Raw genomic sequence first — 15829 nt, 5'->3', positions numbered from 1 at the left:
TAATAGGCTGTTGGTGGGAACTGAAGATTACCTTGAAAGAAAAAAAATCTGGGGATTGCCAAACCTTCAACTTCTGCTAGAACAGAACATGTGACCAAATGGTTTATGGTCAGTGTGCATTGCAGATGTGGCCAAAGACAAGAGTATTAGTGTAATTGATGATTCCAAATTGGCTGTAGGTGTGAATATTAGCATGAATGATTATCTCTTTGTTAGCCAGCAACAAATATTAGCTGGGATAAGCCCCTCTCATGATCCTTTACTGAATGACCAGTTAAGAAAATGGATGGATGGATGAATGGATGTACCATCAGCATAAATATAGCCATGAGCGCCAGTTCAGTGACTGGAATTACTAGAAGTGAAATTTGGCAGATACAGCCATCAGCTACAGCCAGCTATTGACTCCCATTTAGGTCCAGCCTCTAGTGGTTCTTAGAGAAACTGCAGGTTTTTTTTTGCACTGATTTTCACCCCTGAAGGCTGCCACTCGGAAACTACACGGCTGCAAGGCTGGATCAGATACCGCGGTCAGGTTCCATATTTTTAAAATTTTTATTTTACCAAGAGTGGTATTTGCATTATATCATGTTTATGTAGGATTATATCTATTACAGCCGTGGGTGTTTGTAGTGTTAATTCTGTGCATTCAGCATAAACAACATGTTGGTGGTTATTACCCACCATACCCCACTGCTGCAAAAACAATGAGCAGGACATTGATGGAAGCAGATAAGATGGTGTCTTTGTTGAGTAAATGCAGTCAGATTGGGTTAAGTCAACTTTTAAATGCAATCCTTTTCAGTCTTAGCGGCGTTTCTTTTACTGTGTATGACATCCCGAACATCTGCCTTTATACTTTTTTCTTTGCAGCCAACATTACAGGTATAAAAACACACATTGAGGTTGTTTTTTCAAAACAATACTTTATATTGTACATGTCAAAGACAACATGTTAGAGCAAAGGTTCCCGAGAAAAATGTACTATTTTTGTAACAATGGTGGAACAAGTCAAAAAACATAACTGATAAAAAAAAAAAAAGAATATGCATTTTATACATATGTAAACCCAGAACTGTTTGTGTTTGAACCACAGTGGTCATAGAGATAACTGGCTTATTTACTGGAATGGACAACTGTAACAACGACCAGGTATCGGGATGGAGCCCTTTGATAAGTTCAGATGTGACAAAAAACACACAAATGTCTTCTGAAAAATCCACCAAAGTCGCATCTCGCCTGGTTTAAAAAAAAGAAAGAAAAAAAAGTCCATTCTGGTCTTATAGTTTACAAAGCATCCCACTAAAACAATTTATTTTTCTACATAAATACAATAAAATCTATCGTCTGTGCTTGATACTATTTCTTTTTTGTAAGTTTTTCAACTTAAGTCTGCCAGGTTTGATGATTCAATATGCTACAGGTAAAAGCACAACATGGAAAGCACCCCAAACTCCTCCATACTAGAAACAACAAAAAGAAGTAAAGAGATAAAACAGTTTGGATACAGTGAAAGTCCTTCAGTGCTTGATCCCTTGTGCTGGTATGTTGCAGGGGAGAGACAGGTAATGCATGCAGATAGACGGATCATGCAGGGAGAAAAGAGGAGGAGCGGAGTGGAGTCAGGAAAGGGCGTCTACATAAACAGACAGTTCTTGGCTCTGTGAGGGTTAAAATATAAAAAAGATTTACCTCCTAATAAATGGAAATTATACCAAAATGGAATGCTGCTGCTTTTTTCTCTTTTCTTTTTGGTTACTGGACATTGTTTTAAGACTAACAGTGAAGACAGATGGCCAGAATAGCCAGACAGTGCTAGTTTTGGCAGCGTTTGAGAAACCAAAGCATTAAACAGAAGAAAAGCCATGACTGGCACTGCTGTGCAAAGGTTCTGGGAATGTTCTGGGCTGGGTTACTGAAAAGCATCTCTTCAAGTGTCTTAAAATGAGCTGAGATGTCAGCATTTCCCAGCTGAGGTGATATTCAGGATAGCCTGATCATATGCGTTTTCACATCCCGACTATGCAAGTAACACACACACACAAAAAACAAACTGGTCAACAGCTACAAAATGCAGAAAACAATGTGCCTGTGCATGCGTCTAAAAGGGAATGTACCAAAAAAAAACATCTATAATAAAACAAAAGATGAAACCATGACCTGGTGCAAACAGACCTTAAGTATTATTTTGGAAAGGTTTACTTTCTACACAATTTAATGCAAACTTGTATTTGTGGAGACATTATTGTTGGAAATTTAATAAAAAGATGATGATGGAAGCAATCTACCAAATATCTCGACCTCAATACCTCAACTGCAAAAGCTATGGAAAAGGTTTAAGAGACTTAAGGACATTAATGGTGCATTTGTACTGAGAGGGGATCTCTCTCTCTGTTACATACATTCAGTTAAAATGAGCTAATTTAATCCATTTTTTTTTTTAAGACAGATACCTTGGTTCCTGTGCAGCAAAAGCCAGGACAAGTTGGCTACTGCTGTGATCAAACTGTGATTTTTAGATACAGAAGCATAACTTGCATACCAAAGCTGATGAGCTTGCAGCTACAAACTTGAAAAATGTTAATTCAAATTAAAACTAAGCATACTCGGCCTGATAAGAAAAATAAATGCTGATCACACAAAACCATTTGCAAGGCCTGTCATAGTGATTTAACACGGGAGGGGACGCATGGCCGCGTTCCAATTCTAATCCACCCTCGCTATTTTTCTTATCCTTTCTAATATGTCAGATGATAATCTTTAACAAAGAAGAACAAACATGACTTTGGCATTTTTCTGGATATGGAAAATTCATATTTTAAATTATAGTCTCAAATTTCTTGAAATACTGAAACTTAACAGATGCCAGGCAAGATATGTTTGCAACTTCATCTGCACGGGGTGGGGGTGGGGGTGTATATGAATATGTGCATTAATATGCAAGGCTAAGCAGAGTGACTGCACACCTACTGTAACAGTGTTGTGGTACCAATGGGATAAATAATGAAAACAAAACCTAGTCATTACTGTTGAGACAAAAAACAGCCAGTAAAATGCTGCTCAATACACACTCAACAGCAAAAGGTGCCTTCAGTAACACCCTAAAAGGGCCAACTCTAAGTGAGACCCCTGAAAAGTATTGTTTTTCAATACCAACTTCAGAAACAAGATCATAGTATTTTGTAATGTATAGATATATAATATACTCATTTCTTTTTATATATAAATCTACTATGAACAGACAGTAAATACACAATTGTCCATCATTATACAAAGTAGAAACATTTGCATCCCAACGCTCCTGCAAAAAACCCTGAACCCAGAAAACATATTCATGTAACGTCCACTAAGAACAGAGTCTGAACCCTCACCTGCCATGAAGTATGTCAGCTTTACAACGTGACAGAGAAACAGAGAGTGGACAACACGCACAAAACGACAGGAAAACATTTAAATTGTACAAAAATAAGTCACTAGAGCTCAAAAGCCGAAAAAAAAGAGAAAAGCAAATGAGAGAAAAACAAATCAACAAAAATTGTCACACGTGTGTGGCAGGAATACTCAGGAGATCAGTGTCCTATGTACAGTAAATAACAGTAAACACCGCATCACTCGGTTTCCTGTTAACTGAAAAACTACATTAAAGACATGATTAGTATTTACGTCAAATACAGGTGGCAGAAGGTAGTTGCCCAGAGGGTCAAATACAAGCTGGAAGGAAGTTAGCATGCTGATCACAGGGGCTGCTATTCTTAAAACCACAAGTTACTGGGCCTGTTAAATTGGGCATGTTCTCAAAACAATACTATAACTAAGCTGGTGGCTGTGTGTGTTGCACTGAGTGATTATTTTAGCTGGGAACTGATTGGGAGCTTTATCATGAGCTCGATTTAAACGAAAAAAAAAAAATTCAAATCATTAAAGTCAGCGCAGGAAATCTTTACATCTCATCTTCTTAAATATTAAGAATACACAATTAAGAATTCAAGTTCTAACATATAAAATGCTGATTCAAACGGATTCAGATTTGATACTCAGATTTAGTAAAATGCTTATATGACCCGACCTAACAAAGCGATTCAGAATCCAAAGGGCAGGTTGAGCTACATGTGCCATTTAAAGCTCAAATATATTCAGTTGAGCCACTGGCTGTCAAAAGAAGACTCGGCTTTAATGCAGAACAACTATTAAAATGTGTGCATACAATAAAAAAAAATGGATTAAGAAAAATTTGTGCTTCATTGTATATGAAGAGGCAGACATATTCACACCTGCCTCATAGCACCGGACATGTGGAAAGCAGATGTGCTTGATAAGGACCTAAAGATGTTAAACCAGCTGTGAGAGGCTGCAAAACACCCCTCTGGAAAATCCCAGGTGGTACGGTCCTTGTCTCGAAGAGAGGGCTGGTTCAACAAATTAGCCCACGTGAGATTAATTTATTTCCATTCTGCAAATGTCTAAAAAAGTGAGACAAATTCTAATGTAAATACTGGCACCGCTTAGTCTTTGTTATATGTGTGGGGCTGTAAGTGGTTACACTCTACAGAGACAATAATCTGTCATGCTTTGGCTTTATTATTATGTAACTACTACATACAATATGAAGAGGATTCTAGCTTTCAGAAGCCTCGCTGCTCGAGTAAAGTGCATGCTACGTATATCTTCCTCTGACAAAGAATTGATGCCTACGTGATACAACTCCAACCATTAATCTCCTTTTCAAAGGAGCCACCTCCAACTTGTGGCTGGGAACTACCTTCCAAGCTGACACTCACAATGAGGGGAAAAGATGGGGGCTGAGACAGTAGGCTGGTTGCAGGGAATTATAGGTAAACATGCCAAAGTCCTTCAGTCTATGTGCCAACAACATGCAGGCAGTAGATGTCTTGCCAGGATAGAAATGTTTAAGGGCTCGGGGGGGAGAAGAGGCCTTGGTCCCAAACCTATTTTTAAGGCAAAACTCTTTTAGTGGAGTTCAACAAAAAATTCCACCAGGTTTGGGGGGGGGGAAGGCACAAATGTCTTTTACTGTTAATAGGTTTGTGACCTTTCTCATCTGTAACCTTCAACAACTTGGAAAATTGTAGGATTTCTGACAGCTTTTTTCCTCTCATTTAGATATCTTCCAAGAACAGGAATCCGTCTTTAGTGCAGAGTAACAATCACAATAGCTATGGTGGTCTTCATGAAAGTGAAGAGATGAAGATAAAGCACAGATAGAGCAGAATAACATGACTGTAGATCCTCTGTATGGTTCTCACTGGCAATCAAAAGTATGTCTTGTCTAGTGTTTTAAAAGCACTGGCACTGGAGGTTGTCATTATGGGATAGTTGAAACAATCTTATATCCAAAGTCTTTAAGTGCAATGCAATGTAACACAACTGCACTGCCGATCAGCAAATGGGTCGCTCATCTTCAGTGGTCTGTTTTTGTCCACTTTTGTCAGTTCTGCTTGTTGCTTCCATGACGAGATGCCAAAGACAAAGACAAGTCTGAGTGGTCAAAAGGCTGAGAATGTTTCTTTACATAAGAGCTTCCTCCTCCATTGGTTCCTCTTCAGTCCTAGATAGATAGATGGTAAGATGAACAAAGAAGGAAGGAGAAAAAAAAGAACAAAGGAGAAGTAATAAAACTGTGTATTATTAAATTAAACCAAATATTTCACTAAAAAAAACAAAAAGTACAAATACAACATATAACGCTACAACAGGGAAATCATGTGTTGAAAAGAATGTTTCCACAGGATTCTGCAGTACAGTGAAAAGTACACTCCATGACTCAGTAGCTTGCTGAACCACCTTTAGAAGCAATAACTAGAAGTAATAATTTTCTGTATGACTATCAGTCTTTCACATCATGAAGGAATTTTGGCCCACTTTTCTTTGCAGCGTTGCAGGCATTCATTTATGCGCAGCTCCCTTACGGTCCCGCCACAGCATTTCAGTTGGGTTGTGACTTTGACGGGCCCATTGCAACACCTTGATCTGTTCTACAAGTCTTGTTTATTACAAACTTTGCAGACCTAAGCCGTGCTGCCATGTTTTTTCAGAGAGAAGAGACTTTCCTCTGGTAACCCGTCCAAACAAGCCATACCTATTCAGCGCCATGAACTTTAACATGTTAACTGAGGCCTGTAGAGTCTGAGATGGAGCTCTTTGGTTCTTTTTTTTTTTTTTTTGCAGGCTCTCTGAGCACTGCGCGGTCTGACCTTGGGGTGAATTTGCTGATACATTCATTCCTGGGAAGACTGAGGCATTGTGTTAACACACCTGAATGCTCCAGACCAACAAACTGCCAAAATCCTTGCTTTTATAAAAGGTCCTTACACCAATCTCATTGTACATCCTGTATAATGACAATAAAGGCATTCTATTCTATTGCTGATGATCAATGAATCAAATGCTAATATTAGTATATTTGTACATTTTTCACTTCATAACGCAACAAATACTTTTAAAGGGCGACAGATCTGGACTGCAGACGGGCCAGTTTAGCACTGAGACTCTTACTACAGAGCAATGCTGTTAATACATCTTGAATGCAGTTTGGCTTTAGCTTGCTGAAATAAGCCAGGCCTATCCCGAGAAAGACACTGCTAGATGGAAGCAAACCTCTGTATAATAATTATAATTAATTTTGTCTTCATAGTTTTGCAAGTTACACATGTCAAGTATAAAATGAAATATATTAATTCTTAAGACAGAGGACAGTTACCCACTTTGCCCCAGTCCATCTTAACTGAGCTCAGACTAACAAAAAGCAGAGATGTTTCTGGATCTTGTTACTGTAAACTGCACATAGGCTGTATTATTTTTCTTTGCATGGTTGCAGAGTTGGACGTTGTGCATGATTTCTCAAAATCTTTTTTTGGTATTTTGTATCTGACCGAAAATAGTGACAAGAAGCTCCTACAACTTACCCCTTTCCAATGTGCTTGTTTGCAACAGACAATGAAGCCATGGCAGAAACGGTTTCAGCTTCCTCTGCCTCACGCTTCAGGGCCTCACTCAAAGAATAGCCCAGTGTGGAAGCAGAGCGTTGCAGTGAGCACCAGTATTTACCTAATAAAGAAAGGGACAAGTTGGGTGTCTAACTGGACTGCTGATATGCAGATAAACTGTTTATAGAGATATAATATTTACGGCTAACTGACACCGAATTTACCCTGATGTAGGCCAGCTGGACCAAATTATTATTTATAATGACAAAAGGATAAAACATGCTGAAAAATGTGTCTAATTGTAAAAGATCTACTCACTGTGAGCTTCAATAACTTTCTCCATAGAGCGTATAGCATTGGCATTTGGTCTCTGCTGCAACACCTCATCAGGAATGGGGTCCAACTGAAACAAACAGGAAATAATACAGAAACACATTTCCTGCTTAATTTTTCTATCAAAATAAAAAACTAAAAACAATGGAGCTGCATGTATTTACAGTATCAGTACTATACCATCTGAACAGTCATCTGTAAGGCTGCACCTTTAAAGTATAACTGCTCAAACTTGGCACTGACCCTGTGCCTACTGGGAACATAAATGTATAGAAGAATTTTCTCTAGTGGGCTGAATATGGCTAGATATGCTTTTCTATAAATGCGAATGACAGTTGTGCAGATGCGTTGCTCCAAAACTCCACTTGAACTAATGTGGGTCCCTCCAGGTTTAAGGGATCATTTTTGATTGTGGACCACAGCCCACTGTTGAGTCAATCCAAAAGGTGGGGAACGAGTTTGAGCTGCTGACACAATAGAAAATAGGCCCGCAGATGCACACCTCCTCCCACTCATCAGGAGCTTTGCTACTCTTTAACACAAACGACAATGCGCGCTTTGTACGGTGTCCCACTCTAAGGACACATACTAGTGCAACAGATGCATAAGAGTGGAAACTGCCAGCTCACACAAACCCTTGTATTGGCATACACATACACACACAAACACACACCTCAGGGAGCATGGCTAAACCCATGGAACGCTCCAAGCCGCAATTCAGAGAAAACAGGGCTATTCCCCAAAGTGCCTTCCCAACCCGGAATGATTCAATTTCCCTTTTGGCCAACTGCACATACGACACTTTCTCATCCCATCTTGTCAAACAGGCTCTTTCAGCTCTACATTCCACCACAGACAACATGCATCCCTTTTCTGCTCAGTCATAACCCCAACGGAATAAAGGACCAACTGAGAAACATGTAAAAAGAGACATGAGAGAAAGAAAAACAGTTTGGCCTGAGATTTGTGAGCAGAATGCCAGAGAGAAGAGGAAAAAGTCATTGTCGGTTGGTCTCGCTTGGCCAAGGCTGGAAGTTTTCTTTTAATTAAAACAAATAGTGTGTGGGAGGGGTTCAGAGGGAAGAGGGAAAAGGCAGTCTGGGGAGAGGGATACTTTAATCCTACTGTGGCACGGCAGGCTACATCATGCACTCAAGAATGGACAGAGGTCGCGCACACACACACACACACACATACAGTTTTAGCACAATATTTTTATTGGACTAAATATTTGACTGACACTTTCATCCAGAGTAATGTACAGTAACAAAGGACAAGTCATTACGCCTAGTAAAGCTTAATGACTATCTATCAACCTCTGTGCAGTTCAACTATTTATCTATGTAATAAGTCAAAGCCAACCTTACTTTTCCGCAATGTTTAAATCAGGAGTCCAAATACAACCGTTTAACTGCACGTGTGACAAAAGCGCCATAAACGAGAGCAACTTATTTCAGATAATCAGTTGATGCAGCTAGATATCATATGTCAAAGTACTTTCCTCTTTTTTATTCACTAAAATCACTGGATTCTTTGATGAAATAATAAAAAGGAAATCATACATTTCCACTCAGATTAGACCAGTTTAATCTTTGAGTGTTATCCTGCATTCAGTTGCTGCCATTACTGAAGACCGTGAAGGATGACGGTAAGGTGACTGTGGAGGTGACTGTGCTGATAGCTCTGAGAGAAAGGAAACAACGACAAGATCCAGCAAAATTATATGCCAGTGTGCACTCCTCATAGCTTACTTTCTTATGTGACTAGCGTGTTCTCAAATATTGCACGTAACGCCGTTCTATCCACTGGTACAGCTGAAATAAGACCCTGGTGCCTCGACACACCTGGGGGCCTGCTTGGCTTTCATTCACCTATTTGTTTCCTTTCTTATTCATTTTCGCTCACTGCTTGCTTCAGCTTAGGGTTAAAATATGCATTTCCACAACACTGACCTAAAATTATTAAGTGAGAGACCAGTCTCATTACTGCTGCAACCCAGTTCTCCACAGCAAAGATACCAAAGTATTTGTAGAGCTCTGTGAGACCCCGGCTCCTTTGATAAATTGGCAGTGATAGGCTAGGTATGAGAACAAGCTGGCTGCCCATAATCTACAGCCATGGAGCTCAATTACTGAAGAACTTAAAAGGTTCAGTTCTTTAGTAACCCATTTAGACTGACAGTGACATACGCGTCAACCCATGTCAGCTGGATCTCCTTCAGATCCCTCGTCTTCATCAGGGGTGGACATGAAATGAATGCTGTCTGGCTTTTTCTCAACTGATGTTGCCATTGCATAGAAATGGACTTACATTTATGCGATACTGTAATTTCAAATGCCATTTAACTGACTGGACAAAAATGAGGGAGAGAGAAGCACATTAAATGACCCAAGTCAAATGCAACTCTGCTCCTTAAAAGTGGTATAACATTACTTTAGTTGTGGCAGAGAAGGAAACAGCAGTGCTTATTATCCCATCTCAAAATTTCCAAGTCTGTAGACTGAAATCATTAATCTTTTAGTCAAAACTAACTTCTCCAACCTTCAGGCTACAGCCACCATCTACTCACCATAACCCAAGCCAGTCCCAGTCCAGACCCACTCAGCTCATACAAATCCAGCTTGCGTCAGCTCCCTGTCAAAGCGAGGTCAGGGGTTCTCTGGGGTTTCGTGAGGTTCACGTCAGAGCAGAGTTGGACAGGGGCAGTCTGTCAGCTTGATTGACAGCTGGGCCTCACGCTTATAAACTTTAATGGCTCTTGTCAGGGTACTGCAGGGGCCCCCACCCGGCAGGTATGGCAAATGCATATATGCACACACACAAATATGCAAGTGCATTATACACAAGCCCACTTTTCTCTACCACATCATCTACAATGACATTTCTGTTTATTTGACCTGGTGGTACTAGCCTTACAAGGACTATCTAGGTACTTTAATGATGGTTTGACTGATTTCAGAGGAAGTCTGCATCTCTCTGTGACACAGCTGTCCAAAGCAAAAAGGCCCTGGCCAACAAAACTGAGACACCATGGAAAGCCATGAGCTGAGAGCTGAGTGAGGAATGTGGCCCGGTAAAAACATTCCTGAGAGAGGCTGAAACCATAACAGTGGAAAGAGGAGGAATTCTACTTGTTCAGCAAAGAAAAAGTGCACAAGGCATCTATTGTTTACTGTTGTGTCCATGTGCATATGTTGGCAGTCACTAAAACCAGTTGATTATGTTATGCTAAGTGAACAAAGTAATGATGTATACTGTGCAAAGCAGGAAACCTTTTTTGGAAAAAAGGTGTCGGTTTGCCTTGTTGTTGGGGACCGGGGGGTGGGGGGGTGGTTGTGTAGTAGTGGAGAACAGTCAGACTCAAATTGGGGGTGGGGGTGGGACAGGTGAAGTCGAGCGTCTTACTGTAACTGGAGTGTAAACACACAGAATAACCTCATTGACAGCTGGTAACAATTAGCATATTACCCAGTTGTTTATCAAATAATTGCTAACAACCGTGGTTCGAGCTGGGCCAACATCTGTTTGTGAGCAATCATCAATTAGTCCAGAGTTCAGAGTTGACTAGTGTAGATGCCAATGCATCATTCATGAGCTGTTTAACTAGAGAAACTTCACCATTATGCATTACAGTGCTGGGGCTGAATAAAAGAGCCTGTAAAGTCCATTCAGCAGTTTTTTTTTGTCCCTCTCTTTCCCAGCTAATTTGAGCTGCTTTCAAAAGAAACCTAATACTTATTATAGCAAAACTCATCTTAACCTGCCAAAGAAAGTACGGCTATAACTCTCACACAATTCAAGAGTAAAACAGAGAAAGTACAAGACACACAGGAGGAGGAGATGATGTAAGGAACACCTCCGCGATGTTTTGTTTCCAGTGTTGTGACTGCCAAAATACATATGTTATATTTACCATTTATATTGTACATCAATGTATATACGATAAAGAATATGGGGCTTTGCAGTATGCTGTTAATCCTGAAAAAGTTAATATGCATGATGACGAATCATCTGCAAGTCCAAAACTGGTACACCGAAGAGCACCAACAATATCACCGAACACATTTTATGATCTAAGCTACAGTAGATGCTATAATTAGAACAGAGTTTCTGTTATGGTGATGTATTGGGTTCATGACACCTCCAGACAATACAACCCCCCCCCGGGGCAGTTTGAAGCAACATAAACAAAAGCACAGCTGACCAGCTAATCCAGCTGTGGTCTTATGCCTCAGTCCACTCCACTGACACACACACACACACACACACACACACAAACTAAAATACAGTCTTGAGGGAAAAAAAACGTACTCAGCCATTCAAAAAACTTTTTTTTTTTTTCCCTTTCTGACCATTATTAATTTGATGCCCAGATGGCCTTGAACCATCAGCCTGGTTTGCAAGGCTACGCTGTTCCTAAACTTCCAGGCCCCACATTTGCCTTTACCAGAACAGAAAAACAAAACAGGCCTTTTATCCCATCCCTCTAGCTCAATCCCCCACTAACGTTTTCCATCAACATTCCATGTCCATTACAGAAACCTTTGCTGAGATTACGTTAGAAACACTTGCTTCCTGCTGTTTTGATCTGATCAGGGACATTGTAGCTTTTTTTTTTTTTTTTTGCCATCAGCTATCAAAGCACCAAACAACTGAGTGATCTGCCTTTGTTCAAACGGCTGACATCACTTGCTGCCAAAGAGCCAGCCGGTGCAAGTCATGCAAACTCCAGTTCTATACTTAGTAAGTCAAAAACATCTACGTTTGTGTTCTTCACAACTTTATTAAAACCAGTCCGCTAATTCAACCATGCCAATAAGGCCTTCTGTACAGCATTTCCTGTCAGGCTGCTGTAATATATATTTAAAATAATTTTTCAAGATTAAAAAAATAATAAAAAATGAAGCCAAGTTGTTGTGACTTGTATACTAGACAGGTTTATTGAAAAAGCCGCAGAGCTATTATTCCGGACTTTGAAGACCCACACAGGTACAACGCTCCTTACAGATGCTTGATAACAATAGCTTCCTCCCTCCCAACTTCAAATGATTGCTCCATTTCCTTTTATTATCGGATTCCTAGACCAAGGCTGACCCTGCTGGAAGAGGTGTGAGGGTAACCACTTTCATATGTGTATCAATGACAGGGCCCTGGGTGAGAGGGACGCCCTGCAGAGCTGGGGCAATTGACGCGCCCTGCCTCCTGCCTATTTTCAAATTTTCAGCTCCCCATGGCACTCACCCAGGTACCTCCTCCAAACCCCTGCTGAGTACAGTGCTCTACAGGCTGCTGAAACTTAAGAAGTAAAACTCCTGGCCTAAAATATTATTTTTGCTGCAGGGCGGTACTGTGAGTAACATAAGCGTCCTTCAAGCTGGAAGTCATGTGCAGAAGCCTCCGTGACAGCGAAAAGCATCCACCCTTCTGATGTGTCCTTGAATTCCTGGAGCCTTAATAGATGTAATGGCAGATGTACTGGAGCCTTAAGTCATTGGTGGGCAAAATGCAGGTAAACAGAGGTAAGTTATTAAATTTAGCCTCCGAGTTTATGCATTTCCCATGAGCTTTAAGGTTTCTTTGATAGGTTTGACACACTGCAAGAAGGAACAGCCAACATGGTCACGCTGCAATTTACCAAGCTCCAGTTTGTGCAGTGTCACTGAACGGCCCTGCAATCTGCAGTGGCCAGTGTCTTTGTGCTCCAGAAGACGGTAAAATGTTCAGGTGCAGTGACAGAAGTTAAATAATATGGTCACAGATTAGAGTCCAAAATCCACATGGAACAAGATCGTGCTGGGTTTTCTTTTTACAAATGCATTTACAGGCCAGCATCACGATGCTTAGGGATGCACAGATCCTACCTTCTACACGACTGATACAGATACACACCATCCTCACAAAACTGACTAGCAAAATATACTAATATTATATTTTTGCTTTTTTTGCAGCATGATCTTATGATGTCATATTGCATTAAACTGTCCCAAGGAATTTGCTAATATTACTGCATCAATACATTGTTACACCACATGGTATAATGTGAAGTCAAGCAGGTAGTCTGTATGGATTTCAAGGTGCTCTATAGTGCTAAACAAGACTGTAGAGCTCTGTGCTGATCTGAATGTCTCACTTGGCAGAAGATAATGGCTTTAGCAGGTACAGAAACAAATCCAATGACAACACTCTTGTGTGCTTGTGGCTAAGACTCCAGCAACAGTTCAGTGTGTTCGCTTTCCGAAAATAAATTAATTTAATATAATGTCAGGCTGGATATTAATCCGTGATATAAAGAAGTGTATATCAATAATCTCAACTTCACACCACAATTCAGTGGGGCTTTTGCAACGAATCAGAAACACGATATCGGCCTCTGGACTAGCTACAGTAGAAGAAAACTGTGGGCAGCCATGAATCATAGAGCGCTGATGTTTGTTCAGTTCCACTGCCCAACCTACACACTCCCACAATTAACCCTCTGCCTGGAAATCCTCCCTCTGACGTACATGTGTGTGTTTGAGTATGGTGTGTGTTTGCTGCTCACTTCCTGTCTAAGCGGTAGGTTGGATGAAGAAAATATGAAGAGCCTGGGGTTGGATCAGTTACAAAAAAAAAAAATAGCCTGCTGTTGCAGAATTGTACAAGCTTGCGCTGTATTAAAAATTGTAAAGGAAGGGTTCATCCTTGAGCAAGTTCTAATGCCTAAAACAATGTCATTATGTGCAATAATGTAAGAAAATACAGGACAAACACTTAAATATCAAATCCTGAACTACTTCAAAAGCAAATCAGGAAACTGCATCATTACTCAACGGTTCATTCACTTTTTGTTTTGGCATCATTGGCTGAAGGTCTGCAGTGCAGCATTGGACAAGCTCAAACTCCAGTGTAAGAATTATATAAATATTTTACTGTAGCAAAGTGATTTTCCAACTTTCGATGCAGCCAAGAATCAAAATTTTGTGTTGTGTGCAATTTTATTATGAAATTTTATGCTCCTAGCACAACGTAACACCTCCTAACATCTGAGATGTACTGTGGTATATTCACAAGCTCCAACTGTCATATCAGCTGACCTGGGCAAACCTGTCTTTTATGTGTTGCTCGAGGATAGATTGACAACAATTTATACAAATATTTCAAGTATTCTGTCCTTTCTCCACACATCTTACCTCATTGCCAAGCAGAGCAGAGATGCAGGCTTCGGAGGCATCACATATGGCTGTGAGGTCGTGACCCCCCTCCAAGGCAAGCACCAACCGACCGCCTGCCAGACCCATTAGCTGCCTGGTCAGGTAGCCAAAGCCTGGATAGACAGGAAATGACAGCAAAAATGGCAAAGGGAGGGAGAGAGAAGGAGCAAGGAAAAAAAGAAGAATGAAATAGGGGAGAGCGGTATTCAGCCTTTAACTTCCTTTCTGGATATTGATCAAAGAAAAAAGACAGAAAAAAGGGGTTGGATGAAGGAAGGGGTGACTGCATCAGAGAGGAAAAGAGAAAGAGTGCACTGCGGATTTACTGGGGGGCAAAAACCAAGCCCTAATATGAGCCAGGTTTAATTTTAATAAATGTGGCTTTGCATTTAGTCTTGTCACAGCCTTTGATGTTTTTCCTCTCAGGAGGAGGGGAATTCTTACATATGCATTCAGCCATACTTTAGTCCCTCCAAATTCTACCATATCCCCTCTTCCCGCAATCCTCTTTAAACCACTCATAACGCCCCCCTGGACAACAAAGACCCCTGGCTCTTATTTGAGATCTGCAGGATGGTTTTAGAAAAGCATTTTGCTGGCACGCCAAGGTCTGGATCTGAATATACGAGTCAGATATATAAAATGCACACCAAAGTGTGAGTTTATGCTTGTGTGTCTTTCCTACTACTGGAAATGTGGCATTACAAAACATATACAACAGGAGTGATGTATGTGAGATATAGAAAGCATGCAATAAGATGTGAGTCAGTCCATAGATAAAATACTGATTTGAGAATTTTTTTTTTTTTTTATCTAACGCACATAATACAGTTTAAATAAAATTAAATGGACAGTTCTAATCAGTACTTACATTTGGCTGTCAGTTTGTATCCACCAAGTGGTGGAGCATGTCCATCTACTGCATCAAAACCAGAAGATACCAGAACCATGTCAGGCGCAAACTCATTGGCAATAGGCATGACCACCGTTCTGCAAGAAGCAATAGAAGAACAATAAGCATCAAGGTAATGTAGCTGTGGTGAACACTTTAATTAAATCTCAAACAGTGATAAGGTTTTTTTTAGCTTTTGAGGTCTACATTTTGGCATTACATATCAGTTTGTATGAATAACAGTGCATGTGTGTTCTTTATTTGCTTTGCTTATTACCAGAAGTTACCAGAAGTAATTTAAAAGTCTGCCGTTTCTCAAAAGCGTCACAAAAACCTTGGTGATGACCGAGGCTACATTCTGTCCCACAGCCTGGTGGTGAATTATATTTTCCAAGCAAGGTTATCAAAAATGTCACACTACACTTCACCGGCATTCTTGCAACAGGATATTCTTGAGCTGTCACATATAG

General features: G+C 40.3%; 1 protein-coding gene across 2 annotated transcripts in view; it reads right to left on the bottom strand.

The window, feature by feature from the left end:
- Positions 1–973: 973 nt before the first annotated feature.
- hdac4 (histone deacetylase 4) overlaps positions 974–15829 on the bottom strand; it is a 124636-nt gene continuing 109780 nt past the window's right edge. For both annotated transcript variants that reach the window (XM_030757903.1, XM_030757905.1), the window contains 5 exons: positions 15339–15457; positions 14447–14580; positions 7263–7347; positions 6924–7065; positions 974–5566 (listed from right to left, as the gene is read on the bottom strand). In XM_030757903.1, coding sequence (XP_030613763.1) covers positions 5527–5566; positions 6924–7065; positions 7263–7347; positions 14447–14580; positions 15339–15457 — 520 coding nt within the window. In that variant the 3' untranslated portion in view covers positions 974–5526. The remainder of the gene's footprint in view (positions 5567–6923; positions 7066–7262; positions 7348–14446; positions 14581–15338; positions 15458–15829) is intronic.

The sequence above is a fragment of the Archocentrus centrarchus genome, chromosome 21 (genome assembly GCF_007364275.1).
Source record: "Archocentrus centrarchus isolate MPI-CPG fArcCen1 chromosome 21, fArcCen1, whole genome shotgun sequence".
NCBI classification, from domain to species: domain Eukaryota; kingdom Metazoa; phylum Chordata; class Actinopteri; order Cichliformes; family Cichlidae; genus Archocentrus; species Archocentrus centrarchus.
This window is presented reverse-complemented; position numbering and strand designations above follow the sequence as displayed.